General features: G+C 34.6%; 1 protein-coding gene across 4 annotated transcripts in view; it reads left to right on the top strand.

The window, feature by feature from the left end:
* Positions 1-17617, top strand: part of Papola (poly(A) polymerase alpha) — a 58186-nt gene that overhangs the window by 27625 nt on the left and 12944 nt on the right. For all 4 annotated transcript variants that reach the window (XM_074067193.1, XM_074067191.1, XM_074067192.1 and 1 more), the window contains exons 13-17: positions 3868-3921; positions 4698-4817; positions 6250-6359; positions 10278-10399; positions 15420-15562. In XM_074067193.1, the coding sequence (XP_073923294.1) occupies positions 3868-3921; positions 4698-4817; positions 6250-6359; positions 10278-10399; positions 15420-15562 (549 nt within the window). The remainder of the gene's footprint in view (positions 1-3867; positions 3922-4697; positions 4818-6249; positions 6360-10277; positions 10400-15419; positions 15563-17617) is intronic.

Here is a 17617-nt window from a genome sequence, read left to right as displayed (position 1 = left end):
AATCAGAATGATGACCTTCACGATGTCTCTGTGTTTTGTTTCTGTATCTTTTGCATGAAAAAGCAATAATAGCTTAATTGTTGTGTTCTGGGAGCATTGTGTTGTTAGTAAAAGTTTAAATAGCATGATATTGAATGCTCTTGTTTTATTACTTATTCCCCGTAAATTGTGCTTTCCATTTAGGAGATATTTTTTCTTTTTCCTTTAACTAATGCTGAGAAATACCTTTAAACGTTTAATAAATGTACTGATATTTTAAAAACTATCATATGAGAGACATAATTACATGTAAGGAGAATAAAGATTTTGTGGAAAAGTGTTGACATTCTTTAATTCCTGAGACTCAATACATGAATTCTTTTTCCTGTCTTACTTTCTTAGAGGAGTTAGAGGGGGAAAGAATGAATTTCTTAAATACTTTGCTTTAGTAGTTCTTTCACTTTAAGAAAGATTAGTGTTGAACAAACCTTGTTGCTAATTTCATTTGAATAAATTGATATTATTAGAACTTAGACTTTTATTAAGCTTTCTTAAAATTTTTTAATTCTTAAAAAATTCTTTCACTGTCTTTGCTAGATAGTACCTAGAAAGGTCTGTGGTAAACAATATTATATATTAATATTTTTACTAAATCTTGAAGCACTCAAATAGTTCTAGGTTATTAAAAAAGACTTTAGGCCTTGGGGCATAGCTCAAAGAGTAAACTGCCTGCCTAACCAGCACAAGGCTATGAGTTCAAACCCCAGTACCACCATAAAAAAGAAAAAGATAACTTTGAACAGATAAGAAGTAGCAACAAATTTATTTAAGGAAAGTTTAAATTTCACCTATGTGTTCTAGGAATGCTTAGATTTGGAAAGTGACAACGGGTTAATTTTATATATATACTAAATTGTTTGTTTTTAACTATATTCCAAAAATGTCCCTTTTTAAAATACGGTGATAAAACTATTGTAAGTTTTTTGGAGCTTTTCAGAAATTTGAATTCTTAAAATGTATGTTCACATGAAATACCCCAAAGATTGATTGTACAACTGAATTGAAATCCTTAGTTTTCCTTTAATTGAAAGTTGGTTAAGGCTTTTGAAATGTGTCTTGGAAATACTAGTACTATTTGGTATATGTGAAATTTTAAATTGTGTGAAATTTACCTGCCATTCTTGGAATGGAGGGAATAAAAGAAGATATTGTCTTAAAAAACTAGTAATATTCCAGAATATCATCTTACCTTGAGACAAATTTTAAAGAGTTCTAAGAAAATACTTTTCTATTTCTCTTTTAAGATATTTATCTTGATACTTGGGAACTAGCAGTAAAATGAGTCATTGGTATTACATTTCACTAGGAAATAAGGGAAATAATAAGGAAACCAGAGTGTTCTTTGAAGGGCCTTCATTTTAATAGTGTATATTTTAGCCTTAAAATTTAAGAAGTTTAAAATTGTGAACTACAGTTCTTGGTTCTGAATTATCAAAAGAATTGTAAGGCTTTTTGACAGAGATAGATTTTCTAGGGTATGTTTGAATAAAATTTTATTGGAAACTGATAATCTCTACTTTTTGGGGAAAAGGTAATGACAATTGCATTGACTTCAAAGTTTCATGGAGGTGTTTGAGATGATTGATGCATGGCAGTTGTGAAATAGAGGATCACATTTTTTGGTACAGTAGCGAAATAGATTAGAAGTGCTTCTATTTGTCTTCTGTGCTCTGATAGAGACTGCTAATGGAACACCAATTCTGGTTCTTGAAAGTTTACGATACAGATATTTAGAGAATGAAGTTGGGATTTTTAATTTCTTAGATGAACCTTTTTCTAATATTTGCAGCTCTTTATTAAACTTAATTATTTCATTTTATATAATCCAAATTTGCTTAAATGTGGCTGCATGAAAAAAAACATTTATCCTCACCGTAAATACTTATTATGAGTTACTTAACCTTTGAGCTCATTTGTGCGTAAACACTGCATAGAGAAATGTTTTCTCCTCTGGAATTTCAGAATCAAGAATTGAACTCTTAATTAAGACTTCAAAATTGCCAACAAAATTATATTCAAGTGGATTGTGTATTTTCCTTTGTAATTAGAGAACATTGTGCTGCATCATTCAGTCTTTTGTTGAAGACTCAGGTGGTTATTAAGAGTGTCCATTTTAAGAGTGCGGTAAACAGTGATTTAGAATATTGGGGATTTTCCCTGTGTTTGGAAAACTCGGACAAATTGGCGTTTTTGAGGTTTTGTGTGCATGCCTGATTTTTAGATTTTGTTAACAGTCTGCTGTTAAAGTTATTACACGGCAGCAAGGGAGTTCCTCATTTCCCTTTCCTTTATTATTATTTTTTTAATGTATCAGTTCACCCTTTTTAATGGCTCAGGAATCTAGAAATCGACTTACCAAGCATGTTAGAATTTTGTCTGATTAATGTAGGACTCTGAATATGAGTTCCTCTGCACATAAAACGCATGAGCTTTTAGTGCTTTTATGTGACTATTGATGTAAAATGTGTATTTGGCTTGTTTCTGAATAATGCTGAGCAAATGGGAAAGGAAATGTTTGTCTATGGATTTGGACTGTGTATTTATTTACATAGCTGTTTACTTATTTTCATATACATACCTCATTTTTTGCATATTTACCTCTGTTATGTTCAAGTTCACAGTACTTCTACCAGTAAGAAAGGTACTATTATCCCATTTTACAGATGTATACAAGTCTTAGAACTGTCTATGGTTGCAGAACTTATTTTTTAAATTTGTTGTGAGCACAATTAATAGTCAGTGGGCTGTTTCAAAGGAGCATAGCTAAAAAAATGCTGAAGTTCATCAGACTTCCTTTAGTTTTTCCTGAAATGGTGTGAAAGTGGCTTATAGTTTTAGAAACTTTCGTTATAGGTTTTTTCCTGCCTCTAAGACTTGCTTTTGAGTAAAAACCTCACCTATGAAATATGGAGAAAATATCAGAAAACTTGCAGACTTTGAAAAAAGTAAAATAATTTAAAATTATTGATCATACTGTCAAGTTTCCTAGCTACTGTCTGTATTAAATAATGATGTCAGAGTGCTATTTGAGGTGAAATTTAGCTTCTAGCACTTACAAAATGGATAGTGTAGAATGGTTTATTTGAACTTTATTAAAGTGTAAGGAAAATGAATTATATCTTGTAATTGTAGTTTAGGCATAACATTTTTCAAAAGGCAAAAATAAGTTTTTTGGCCCCGATGGTATTCTCTGAAGAAAAAAAAAAAAAAAAAAAAAACTTAACCTTTTCTGTATTTTGAATGAGATAGAATTGAATCAGATCTTTGTTTTTTAAAATTGATGTCAGGATAGTGATGTTTGACTTAGAAATTTAATACTATTTGGAAAAGTCTGAAGGCCTGACTAAAGCATTAATTCAGTTTATTTTTCAATGTTAATATAATTACAAAACCTGATGTTTATAATTTTGGGAGTTACTGTTAAGTATATTTAGTCATTATGCTTTTGTGGGCAAAATCCTGGTGTTTATATTCTGTTAAAAACATTTGAATAGATTATGTTTGTGAGCAGCTCTTTAGTCTTAACAGGCCGAGCACTCCTCTGGAGTCATTGAGCAAAATTTTCAGTTAATGTTTACTCAGCCTTCTTGAATTCAGCTGCTTTGTTTGTAATTATTCATAAAGTCACTTATTCAGAAAAATTCAACTCCAGTAGTTAGAAACATGGAATTTAGCTTATGATTTGATGTTCATTTTGAGATTGCAGGCTGCCCTCTCTGCTAAGTTGATTTGATCTATAAATGTAATGAAGTTTATTACATTATGGTTTTAATATCCAGAACAAAGCATGTAAATAAAATAAATAGCATGTTGTCTTTATCTTCAAAGGCATTATATTGTACTTCTAGCAAGTGCACCAACAGAAAAACAACGCCTAGAATGGTAAGTAGTAAAATCAGACATTACAGAGAAAATAAATTTCAAACTGAATCATTGCCACAGAACAGTAGGAGATGGGAGGAAGTTAAAATACATAGTTTTGGGTCAGGCACTGGTGGCTCACACCTGTAATCATAGCTACTCAGGAGGCAGTGATCAGGAGGATCAAGGTTTGAAGCCAGCCTGGGCAAATAGTTCTCAAGACCCCCTGTCTTCGAAAATACCAGACACAAAAGACTGTTGGAGAGGCTCAAGTAGAGCCACTGCCTAGCTGTGTGAGGCTCTTGAGTTCAAATCCCAATACCACCAAAAAAAAATACACAGTTTGGTTTCATTTGTTCATAAATGCAGCTTTACTACTTCTGATGAATGTATAGGAATTAGTGGATCCCATATATAAATTTTCTAAATTTTTTGGTGTTTGCTTTAAAGATCCATGTATTATTTCTTGGCTGTGTATTTAAAGTGGCTGCTTTTAGCTCGCTGATCTTTAAATATTTGTGAGGTTATCTTTTGTAATCTTCCCACTTTGGATGAAGCGCTCCTTAGTTCTGTTTTCCCCCACCTCAGCATTTTTGGGTAGATATCAAGGCTTTTGCTTTTGGTCTTTGGGGGAATCGTTCAGCCAGTTGAACAGCTTTGGTATGTGTTTTAAGGTACATGTGATGATCATATTGTTTTTACATGAATGCTTGATTTGCACCTTTGAGTCTTTATTTATTTAATTAACTTACAAAGTCAGTAAAAACTTTCACTAATAGTAATTGACGTTTATTCAGGGTGGGCTTGGTGGAATCAAAAATCCGAATCCTGGTTGGAAGCTTGGAGAAGAATGAATTTATTACACTGGCTCATGTGAATCCCCAGTCATTTCCCGCACCCAAAGAAAATCCTGATAAGTAAGCATCTTTCTCTTTTAATCTAATATACCCATCCTTTTTCAACTTTACTCATAGAATCTTACAGGCAGATTTTTTAACTAGTCTCTCTTTTCTGCTGGTTTCGTGTAGTTCAAAACAACCCCAGTACCTCCAATTAAAACAAAAAGGAAAGAAAAACTTAGTTTTTCCTTATCAGAAACTTGAGGGAGTCTTTTAAGAAATTTTAGCACCAAAATAGTTTCCTCTAATAATAGTTTCTTATGAGGTGCCTAACATGTTTTAATGTCTTTTTTTAACATTCCTCTGTTTTATATAGTAGTTGTTAGGACAGCTGCTATACCAAACATCAGTCTTTGCTTTTTGTCTTAAGGGAATATATTTTGATTTGATCTTCAAAAATCTGATTTGTGGTGGATTTTGGATCATTGAGAAAACAAAGCAGGCTCACATGTTTTCTTTCAAGAGTCTTAATAGGTCACTTGCTGGTTTATTGTTGCTGTACTGATGTGAGACTCTACCTCCTTTTTGTGTTGGAAGAATTAATGGAGTGTCAGTAACAAACTTAAATGGGCATTATTTATGTAAGGATCTCTTTTTAAATTTATTTTTTTGGTAGCACTGGGGTGTAAACTTGGGGCCTCATGGTTTCTAGGCAGGCACTCTACTGCTTGAGCCACTGATTAAGTGGATTTTTTTTCCCTTTTAATTATGTAAAGAAATTTTTTGTTTTTGTTTTGAGATGGTTTTGCTAAACTTGGCTGGCCTCAAGTTTACAGTCCTCCTGCCTCCAGCTTCCCTGGAATTACAGTTGTGTACCATCACACCAGACTTGTAGTTAGAGTTTTTTGTTGTTTGTTTTGTTTTGGGTGGTATTAGAAATTGAACCCAGGGCTTGGTGCTTGAGAGATAGGTGTTCTGCTGCTTGAACCATATCTCCAGTTGTAGTTAGACTTTTATATTTAGAAAATCCTGTTTTGTTTTTATAAATGCCACAATCTATCCCCAATACAACAATAATATCATTTTTTAAAAAAATCCTGTTTTCTTTCAGACCTCTATAAGCATTACTCTTTTCCCTTCATTAATTTGAACATAATTTTTAAAAAATTCCGGTATCTTGGGTACTTTAGAATCATCATTTGTCCTGGAAGTTGATTATTTGTATGGTAGCAGAAACATAGAGGACAGGTATGGGGTAGGATGTTTTTTGGGGGGTAGGGGTCATGCTGGAGTTTGAACTCATCATGGCTTTGTGCTTGATAGGCAGGTGCTCTACCACTTGAGCCACACCTCCAGCTGAGGCCTTTTAAAGTTTTGATGAAGTTAGGATGTAGAACTTAGTTTGCTCATTTATTTGTATTACAAAGTTTTCCATATACCTCATATTGTCAAACCATTGATAATTATTTTTTCTGAGTCCTGGTTAACTGATAAATGCTTTTCTTTACAGGGAAGAATTTCGTACAATGTGGGTGATTGGGTTAGTTTTTAAAAAAACAGAGAACTCTGAAAATCTCAGTGTTGATCTCACCTATGATATTCAGTCTTTCACGGATACAGGTATGTTTACTGGGATAATCAAAACATTCAGGTGCTGGCATTTTAAATTTGTCTTGATCTATATAGTAACTAGTAATACTTGCCGAAACTGATTAAATTACTTGAATATTGATCAACTATCATTAAAATAATCTTAATGGTTTCAGTAATGTCTAAAACATCAATGATTTTTCTTTATTAGGCTGGGCCTTAAAGTTTAGTTGAGCCATTTAAATTTAATTTTTCCACAATTCCTTATGAAATTAGAAACAAGGTGAATATTGCAGAGTTGTCTACAAGACTGAGTCTGCCCGCTTTAACCATCTTCAACCTGAATTTGTAGTAGCTCGGAAGAAATTTGTCACATTATAGAGATTCAAGTGTTAATTAATTCATGGGCAGGGAATAAAATGATTAAGTGTACATTTAGATTGACATATCTTTGGATAAGAAGGTAGTGTACTTTAGGTAAAGACCATATAGTTGACAGAATCCAAGGCTCTTTTGTAGATGTATAACCCTTCAAGAGAATGGTTAATATGCATAAGAACAACTTTCCATCTTCCTTACAAATTCTGTTCTCTTCTAGACATCTTCCCACCCCCATTTTTAAAAAATTTTAGTAAGTAGTATATTCACTAGTGAGTTTACCCCATGAACATTCAGATTTAGCATTATAGTTTTTTTTAACCTTACTTACTAAAGGAGAGGAAAAAAAATTGGTTGACAGTCTTTTTTAAAAAGCCAGTATTTACTATGATTGTAATGTAAAGGATAAATAAAAGGAAAAGAATACAGTGGTTTCCCCATATCTGTGGTTTTACTTTCTGAGGTTTCAGTTATTCAAGGTCAGAAATAGTCTGTAAATATTAAATGGGACATTCCAGAAATTATTACAAGTTTTAAATTGAATGCTGTGCTGAGTGAGTAGCCTGGTGAAACCTTGTGTTGTTGTACTCTGTTCTTCCTGAAAGGTAAAGCATCCTTTTGTTCAGCGTATCCACATTTTATAAGTACCTGCCTGTTAATCACGTAGTAGCCACCTATATTATCAGACAGTTGCTGTATTGCAGTGCTTATATTCAAATAACTCTTACATGGTAGCCTAATGTCATCAGAATGCCTGAGTCATTCATCTTACTTTATTTCATCACACAGATACTAGATCATCTCATATCCTCCCAAGTATGTATAATACAGTAAGATACTTTCAGAGATCAGTCACATAACTTTTTATTACAGTGTTTTGTTGTAGTCCTCTCTTCTTGTAGTTTTTATTAACTTACTACTGTGCCTAATGTGCAAATTCAACTATCAGAGGTGTGTATGTATAGGGAAAGTGTGTGTGTGTGTGTATGATTCAGTACTATTTGTAGTTATCAGGCTTAGGGGCGGGGTAGAGTTTGCTCGGAACATATCCCCCTGAGGATAAGCGTTGACTGTTATAGGTATTTCAGTATATAAATGCTCAGGTACAATGATTTTAGAAAATGGCTTAAAATCATTATAGTCAGATGATGTGATGCAAGCCTGTAATTCCAGCAATTGGAAAGCTAAAGCAATAGGATCACCAGTTCTAGGCCAGTGTGGGTTACATAGCAGAGTCTTTCTCAAAAATAAGTAAGTAAATAAATAAATAAAAATTTCAAATGATTGCCACTTTTTGTAGAATCACTAACCGTGAATTCTACAACTGTGAATTCTGACTATGATAGGCGTTGTCTATAGTGATTCTGATAACCATCAGCATTGTTGCCATGGTGCTAGGGATTGAACTCAGGACCTTGGGCCTGCTAGGCATATATTCTCAACCCTGTGTGAAAACTCCCAGCTCAGTGATTTAATTTTGTTGTACATTGTACATGGTAGTTGGGTTCTTATAAGATTGAATTAAGTTTTTAACTTAACTACTTGTTAAGTAGATTTTCATCTTTACGAATGTAGATAGGACATAGTACAATTCTTCTCTAGGTGTACCTGTCCACATTGTACTATATAATGTTGTCATTGTGACAATAGCAACATTCTAGAGATTTTTAAGGTGCCATATGGTAATAGTACTCCTGATCACCAAAAAGTATTCTTATTCTGAAGTAAAAATTCTGATAGCAACTGAAATCAGTTTCATTATAAGCAAGACAAATGGAGAGATGCTTAAATTAGATAGTATTGTATATTGAATCCAAGTGCAGCTGTAAATTTGTACTAATGAATCATCAAAACTTTCAAGGATCTTTTAGGTATTTGTAGAATGAAATATTTAGTTGTCTTTTGACACATTTTAATGAAATACTTTGTGATTTGTTAATAAAATAGATTTAACATGTTCATAACACATTTTTACCCCCAATCCCTTCCAGCTTCTTATTCTGGTTCAAGTTAGAAACTTTGGGATCATGTAACTATTTTTCCCCTACATGGTATCAATGCATTATGAAAATTTGTTTCCTCTTTCAGAATATATTGAGATTCCTGATATTTACTACTATTTTGCTTCTAATTTAAGCCACTGTTATTGATTGCACTGTTGAATTATTGCTCTTGCCACAATAATACTGTTCTTCCAGTACCCACCTTAACTATTCTCACATGGCATCCAGTTGGTATTTTAAAACCAAGTCATGTGTTGCTTCCTTAAAATCTACAATGACTGTCCTTCACAGTCAGTATGAAAGTCCAAGTTCTAACTGGTTTGTAAGCCTCTTTCTGCCCTTACTATGCTTACATTCTCTGACTTCACCTCCTAGTATAAATTCATAGTCCATTGTTCATATGACTTGGGACCAGAAAGGTAGTAAAGTCAGGATACCCAGTAGTGCCTAGAGCAGAGCAACATTTGACTGTCATACATTTTGCTGGGGCCGTTGATATTCACAGTAGTGAAAGGTAAAGGCTATTAACCACTAATAATTTATATCAGGGTTTGTTGCTAGATGAGTTGTAATGCAAGACTCAAGAAAAATTTCTGTCAGGAGTTTGGGCCTTTTAGAGTTGCAGATGAGAGATTATGGATTTCTACTTTTCCCTCTTCTCTTTTGGCATTTTTATTGTTCTCGAGGTTCCAGGCATATTGTCTTGCCCAGGGTGTCTCATTCTTGATGTTTGCTCTTCCTGGAATACTACTTTAATAGGCAGTCTCAGCTCACTTTTTCATGTTCATGTAGATTTTCAGTCAAATTAAACTAAGTTTTCAGGCTGAGCTTCCTGCATGTTCCCTACTCAGTTTTTTTCTCCATAGTACTTATCACTGCCTGACCATGATATATTTTACTTATTTTCTGTTTATTCTGTTCTCTCCACTAGAATGTTGATTCCGTGAGACTGTTTTAGTCTGTCTTGTTTCCCTGCTATATCTCCAGTGTCTACAGCATTGTGACAGAATAGGTGCTCAGGAAATATTTGTTGTTCAACTGACTGAATTTTCTCAAAATGGGAGAATTATTTACTTGTAGCATTTTTTTTCTGCCTGTGACCTCTGTTATTTGCTTTTTAATAATAGAAAGCATTGCCATTCTTACCTCAAAATTTTATCTTTCATATTCTTGTAAGGATATCTTTAGTTGCAGTTTAGTAAATTTGACTTGTGTTGAATATGTTAAATACTGGGTATAAAATTTTAAATTATACTGCTACCATAAAAAGGCAAGGGTTTAAGGAACCCTTTTTCTCACATTTTGGTGTTTCTTAAAGAGTTACTCCTTAAAGTTACTATGTGACAGTCTACTTACTACACTTTGCTTTGTTCATTATATGCACCTGTGGTAAAAAGAATTTGCACAGGCAATGAATGATACCTAGGGCTAGGTTTTGATCCTGGATAATTTTCTAATTATGCAGTATTGAGAGAAGAAAGATCCTTACTTAGAATACTTTCTCCTGAGCTTGAACCTGTCTTTGTTAAAATGTTTCTATTTTTTGTAACAATTTCTGATTGTATAGTTTATAGGCAAGCAATAAACAGCAAGATGTTTGAGGTGGATATGAAAATTGCTGCAATGCATGTAAAAAGAAAGCAACTCCATCAACTGCTACCTAATCATGTGCTTCAGAAAAAGAAAAAGGTAACAGCATTGCTAACATAGTGTTTCGTGCACCTAGTCTGTGTCATCAGACTTAGGAGAGGTTAGGGGTGATGCTTCATATCCTTTTGTTTTTAATTTTATTTTTATCGTTTTTACATTTACTTACATGTGTATACATTATTTGGCCTTATTTTGTATATACTCAGGTTCGTTTTTAAAAAAGCCCTTTAGGGCTGGAGGTGTGGCTCAAGCAGTAGAGCACCCACCTGCAAGCAAGGAGCCATGAGTTCAAACCCTAGTACTGACCCCCCCCCCCAAAAAAAAAAAGCATTTTATTCTTACCCATTTAAAGTCCCATGTGATTATCTAAATTCCTTTCCTTTAAATAGTCTAGTTAAGTGTGGGTCAAGTAAATTGTATTTTTAAATGAAAATGACTTTTTTTGGAGGGGTAGAATGTAGGAAAATAAGTACATTTAAATATGCTTGGAATGGTATTGCATGCCTGTAATCCCAGCACTCAGATATCTGTGTAGTCGGCTTCGGCTACATAAGAAGACCACATGGCCAATTAAAAGAGAAAATAAAAAGTTAATGATTTTAAAGGGGATTGCATTGACAGAACCACCACATGTAAAATTTTGCAGCACCTTGTTCTGGTGTTTGTGCTTTCTTTGAATAATTTGGAGACAGTTTTATCTTCCTTAGACTTATAATGAACTGTACTTCCTTACTGTACTTTTTTGAGGAGGAGGGTTGACACTGGGATTTGAGCTCCGGACCTTACGTTTGCTAGGCAGGGACTCTACCACTTGAGCCACTCTACCAGCCCTTTTTTGTGTTGGATATTTTCAAGTTAGGGTCTCTTGAACTATTTGCCTTGACTGACTTTGAACCTCAACCCTCCATTTCACAGCCTCCCAAGTAGCTAGGATTGGAGGTGTGAACCTCTGGTGCCTGGCCTTACTATATTTTGGACTTCATTTCAGTTCAGTTTTTCTTGTAAGTGGTTCCAAAAATGGATAGTATTTCTAAAATGAAATTCCTTATATACAGGAGTTGCAAAGGAATGAAAAATAGAGCTGAACATATGTTAACAGTGTATGTTGATGAACGTGTGCCATTTGATACTTCATTAAAAAGTTTACAACTAGTTTGAAAAAAAATTTTTGGTGGTACTGGGGACTGAACTCAGGGCCTCACACTTGGCTAGGAAAGCTCTGTATCACAAGTTTAAAAACTTTAAAAACAATGTATTTAAGAGAGAGTAAGAAATACAAAGTATGTGTTAAAAGAATGATGACCACTGTTTTCAGGATACTAGTTTTCTAGGTCTGGAGTTGAGAGGAGTGGAATGAAATTAATACACGAAAAGCTTCAGCTTTGTAATAGTTCTTAAAACACAGAACATATTATGGTACAAAGGCATTGAAGTTAAGCACAAGAATTCTGGAGTAGACTTCCTCAAATTCAGGAAGCATCCTATCTGTAACACTTGCACACATTATTTTGCAAACATCTTTTCTTGATTGCTAAAATCAGGATGATATTTTCCCTGTTTCATTAGCTATTTATGAGGATGAAATAAATCAGTATACGTAGAAAGTGGCTTAGACTAGTCCCTGGCGTGTAGGAAACGCTCGAACTTCTGTTGTTGATAAACATCACCGTCATCTACAACTGTGGATAGCTTTTGATTATGGGAGTGTCTCAAAGATTATTTTTCCTAGCCCAGGTGAACCTTGAGCTCATAATCATCTTTCTCAGCTTCCTGAGTGCTGGAATTACGGGCATGTGCCACCATGCCCAACCCTACAGCAAACTTTTAAGGGCTTAGATAATGATGTTACCATTTATGTATTTATTTATTTATGGCAGTACTGTATGCTAAGCAGGTGTCTTCCCACTGAGCTGCACCCACTGCAGATACTATGTTATCAGTGGGTTAAAGTGGTTGCACTTAAATATAAATTTGCTATGTATAAAAATACTTAAAATATTTTGTGTTTTCACAAGCGAGTATAAATAATATTCTTTAACACTTAGCTATTTCTGTTTTATTAAAAGTTTTTTGTAATAGAGATTTTCCAGAATCCTAGATTCATACTACCTTTTATACTTAGTTTTAAATAACAGTATTGATACTTGGAGCAACTAATAAATAGTTTAACACAATTTTAATGTTTCATTTTTATTATATTAAGGTAGGTATTACTTCTCCTTCTAGACGGTAAAGAGAATTATTTTATTATTGAGGATTTTTATTTATAAAATGAAGTAACTAAATTTCATCTTGTAATAGCAGTTGCTTCCTCCCCACACCCCGAGTGTTGAACTCAGGGCCTCATACTTGCTAGGCAGGCGCTCTACTACTTAAACCGCTCCACCAGTCCTTGTTTTGTGTTTGTTGTTTTTGAGCTGGGATCTTACTTTTTGCCAGGGTTGGCCTCAAACTGACATCCCCCTGATCTCTGCTCTTGAGTTGGTAGGATTACGGAAATGAGTCACCAGTGCCCAGCAGTAGTTGCTCCTGATATTTTAGCTTATTTATACACAAGACTATTCAGTGTACAAGTTATCACATACACAAACGGTTTCCTATGAAACTTAACCATTTTGTCACCTGCCATTGTTTTGTGCTTGCTATTTTATGTCCATCTATTCAAATTACCTTTTTAGTAGTTGCTTAGTCTTTCTTTGTAAGGACATTTGATTTACTCAGTGTCCTCTATTTTTTTTTTTTTTTAACCTCCCCCTGTGCTGGTGTTTGAATTTAGAGCCTCACTTGCTAGGTAGGCACTCTGTGTTTTGTACTCCACCGGCCTTTTATTCTCTATTTGAAATCATATTTCTCAGTTTCCATTACTTATAAAACTTTGTTGTGTTTATATTGCATTAGCAAGTGTCTGGGAATTTGAATGCATAAGTGCTTGGATTGCACTGTTTTTTTTGTTTGTTTTTTTTTTGTACAGATTTTGAGCCTGGGACCTTGAACTTCCTTCCTAGGCAGAAGCCCCAGGACTTAGTTCACCTCGCCCCCGTTACACTGGACTTAAGGATAGTTTCCTATCATTAGTGCAAAGCTCTGCACTAGTCTTTTCTATATTTCATGTTCCAGCCAACCCATAGGTGTTGTCATTGCAGAGGAAACAGTTAAGGAGCTTGCCCAAAGTCATACAGTATGAGTTGTGAATTGGACCTAGGTTTGACTGAAAATCATGTGCTTGTTTTTTTTTTTTTTTTTTTAATGTGCTCTTTGCTTTATTTTATATTGGAAAAATTTGAATATTTATGATTATTAGGCTTCTATTGCTTTTTGTTTTTTGCTACCAAACTTTTTGTGGACAAAGAGGGAAAAAAGAAAGTAGCTTAATGCTGCTATGTGTTGAGACCAACCATTTGAAAATCTTCACATTCATATATTATCTCTGGTGGCGGCCTCATAGATATTTGGAGCCCTGGCTGTGCTGGTTACTATATGAATTGAACGTAATTTACTTTCTGAGAAGTCCTTAGGTCTGGTGAATAGTAAGGTTGGGGGTATCTTTGAATAGTAAATGTGCTCATTTAGAATATTAGATGGTTTTGTTTTACAAAGGCAAATAACATTATTCTCTCTTACTCTCCCTTCTACCAAATCTTAACTTCCCTCTTTGATCCTATTTTTGGGAGATGGGAGTTGTTCTTTGAGACAGAGTCTCCAGCAGCCCAGGCTGACCTGGAAATGCTGTCTTCCTGCCTCAACCTCCCGAGTGCTGGGGTTACAGGTCTGTGCCACCATGCATGCCTCCCTGTTTTTCTATATTTATTTGTATAAGAGGTCTCTCTACTGCAAAGGCAGAAATTAGGATATTTTGCTGGGAGCACGGCTGAAATGGTAGATCACTGGAGGCTCTGAGTTCAAACCCCAGTATCACAAAAAATCCTGATAAGAATGACTTGTCATTTGAACCACTGGAGGAGAGCGCACACAAATATATTTGGAATGGGCCTTTGTCAGTAGTGTATGTTGTTTCTGTTAAAATGTTCCTGTTGTGTTTGGGCATGTTGCTCAGCGGTAGAATGCTTGCTTAGTGTTTGAGGCCCTGGATTCGATCCTGAGTAAAGAAAACAAAACAAAACTCAAACCAAAAGTTTCTGTAGATAAGTGAACATTGAGGCTAAATGTATTCTGAGGGAAAAAAAATGAAACTGAAGGAATCCATGTAATATTACAGTAGCACTTATGAGCAGAAATTTAAATTTTGCCATTTAGTAATCAACTTTAATCTCATGAAACTACTCGAGTTCTTTTTGTTTGCCTGCATTATCTATTTTGGAGTGCTTTGATTTTTAAGAAGTAGGACCAACATGAGGTTCTTTGTGTGGTTATTAAGTTTAGTTTTCAGAAAATTATTTCTGTTTTTATTTTTCACACTATAATTTATACTTTATACTGTTTAAAATACAAATTGAAATTGGAGACTAAAACTCTTAAGAGTCTCACCAACTGACAAAATAGTAATGAGTAGCAATAAATTGTGCTTCATAGGTTTTTTTTTTGAAATTAGAAATCTATATATAATGCTGGATGTGATGGCAGGCCCCTGTAATCTGAACTACTCCTGAGACTTGCATTGGGGGAGCCCTTTTGAGGCCTACCTGGACAAAAAGATAAATGTATAAAAATAACTAAAGAAATCACTTCCAATACCAGTTGCTAGAAGTTGTCTTTGTTAGGTATCATGTTTATTAAGACTTTTTCCCTCATAAATGTGTGTGTGTAATTATAGTCCTGATTCAAGATTCATGTGTTTCCATATTATTGTGGTTTTTAATCTGTATTGTCTTAAAATTGGTATATATGCTTTACTTCTGTTTTTCTTTCACTTACGAACTACGGTTCGGTTGAAAAGAGCATGACCCCCAAATCTCTGCCTTTTATACTTAGTGTGGCACTTAAGATTTTCATAAAACAGTGATTTTGTTTTTAGGAAAAACCATATAAATTAAGGATTTTCATAATTCAAAGATCTGGGTGAAATAAAGGCATACTTAATTAAATACTGTATTGATTGCAGCATTCAACCGAAGGAGTTAGGTTGACAGCTCTGAATGACAGCAGCCTTGATTTGTCCATGGACAGCGATAACAGCATGTCTGTGCCTTCACCTACTAGTGCTATGAAGACCAGTCCATTGAACAGTTCTGGCAGCTCTCAGGGGTAAGGAAAAGAGACGATCAGAAGCTCAACACATTACATGTGCTCTCTTGTTACCATTAAAGTCATCTGTTCAGAATGTCATTTTTATTCCACCTCCTAATTTTTTAGTTTACTTTTTGTTACTAGCGTATACTATATACTTATTATATGTTATGGTAATTGTATATATAAGTTTTTCTTTGACATTTTCATAGATGTATGTAATGTACTTTGGTAATACTCATCCCCCTCCATTACCCTCTTACTTCCATTCTTCCTCCCTTGCCTTCTGGGTTTTGTCATAATGTATATACTTGTGTTTTGTTTTGGGACTAATACACCTTAATTTCTGAAAGAGAGTAGTGCCTTCATCCCTCATTTTACTTACTTAGGCAGCATCTGATAGAGTGAACTGTGTGGTGTAATAAGGAGAATTGACAAAATGAACAAAACCTTTCTGTCCTAGAGCTGCTTATCCTCCTAACTGGGAAATCTATCTATAAAATAATTAGTGATCTTCTGAAGAAGGTGTAGATCTGTGTGGAGTGGTTTTTAGGAAGAGAAACTTTTTTTAGAAGATAAAAAGTTAGGACTAGGCACAATGGCTCGTGCCTATAATCCCAGCTACTTGGGAGGGAGTGAGAAACATAGGATACAAAGTTAACAAGACCTTATCTCAAAGGACAAGCAGGGCATGATGGTGGACATCTATAACCCTGGCTATACATAGAAAGCTGAAGTTTGAGGGTTGAGGCATAAAGCCCTACCTGAAAAATAAACTTAAACTAGGACTGTGGTTGTGGCTCAAGTGTTTGAACACTTGCCTAGCATGCTGTGTGAGATCCAGAATTCAAAACCTCAGTACTGCCAAAGAAGAGATGTGTAAAGCAGTTAAAAATATTATTGTGAAAGATACAGATCTATGGCAATATAAAGTTAGAGCACGATAAAGCCATATATATATGTATGTATGTATGTATATATATGTATGTATGTATGTATATATATTCCCCCCCCCAACCCCGTACTGGGATTGAGCCCAGGGCTTCACATCTCTAACTCTGCCTCCAGCTCTGAAAAGCCATATTTATACTTTCATTATTTATTTCTTGGGTTCTCACGATTGCTAGATAGGTGCCCTACCACTTGAGACACACCTAGCCCTTTTTGTTTTTAGTTATTTTTGGAATAGCATCTGGCATTTTTCCATGGGCTTACCTGAACTGCAGTCCTCCTAGTTCTGCTTACTGCACAGCTGGGATAATAGGTACATGCTACTACACCCAGCTATTGGATTGGATTGGGTGGGGTCTTGCTGGCTTTTTTTTTTTTCCTGGGTTGGCCTCGAACTCTGATCCTCTCAATCTCTCCTTCCTGAATTGCTAGGATTACAGGCTTGAACTACTATGTTCAGCTGTATATTTAACTTCTATATGCCTTCATAATGTATTTTTCTGGAATTTCTTTTTATTTATATTGTACTATACTACCCTATTTCCAAAGGGAACTAACTTCTACGGTGATAGTTTTTTTGACTGTGATGGTTAACTGAATACTTTTATATGTCGACACTTCAACTTGAGACCTTTAAAGAACAACTACAGTATTTCTTTTAAAAAAAGGTATTTTTGGAATACTTACATATTTGAGGTTTTGAAAACAGTTTTCCAAAGTAGCTTGTCAGTTAATGTGTAACCAGTGGCAGATATAGTCAGGGGTTGCTGTTCTGGGAAGTGTGAAATAGAAACTGCCTTAGGTGCAATAGGGGAGGTCACTTTCCCCTTTGGACGTTGTGTACATGGCGTTTTTAAACTGATCATGAGTAATCTGAAGACAGCAGGGCCTAAACATGTCCTGTAAATTTTGTAGTTTACAACAGCTCCAATTCATAGAGAATTAACATCCATATTTTATTTTAATATGGTGAAGAATTTGGGGATTTATAAACTTCTTTTACTTTCATTTAGTGCAAGTATATGTAAAATATGCATATATACTTAGTAATCTCACACAGTTAGCCTTGAAAAATAGTTTCTTTAAAGTAATACTTACAAGCTGCTTGTTCATTAAATGTTT

This window comes from Castor canadensis, chromosome 3 (assembly GCF_047511655.1).
Source record: "Castor canadensis chromosome 3, mCasCan1.hap1v2, whole genome shotgun sequence".
Taxonomy (NCBI): Eukaryota; Metazoa; Chordata; class Mammalia; order Rodentia; family Castoridae; genus Castor; species Castor canadensis.
This window is presented reverse-complemented; position numbering and strand designations above follow the sequence as displayed.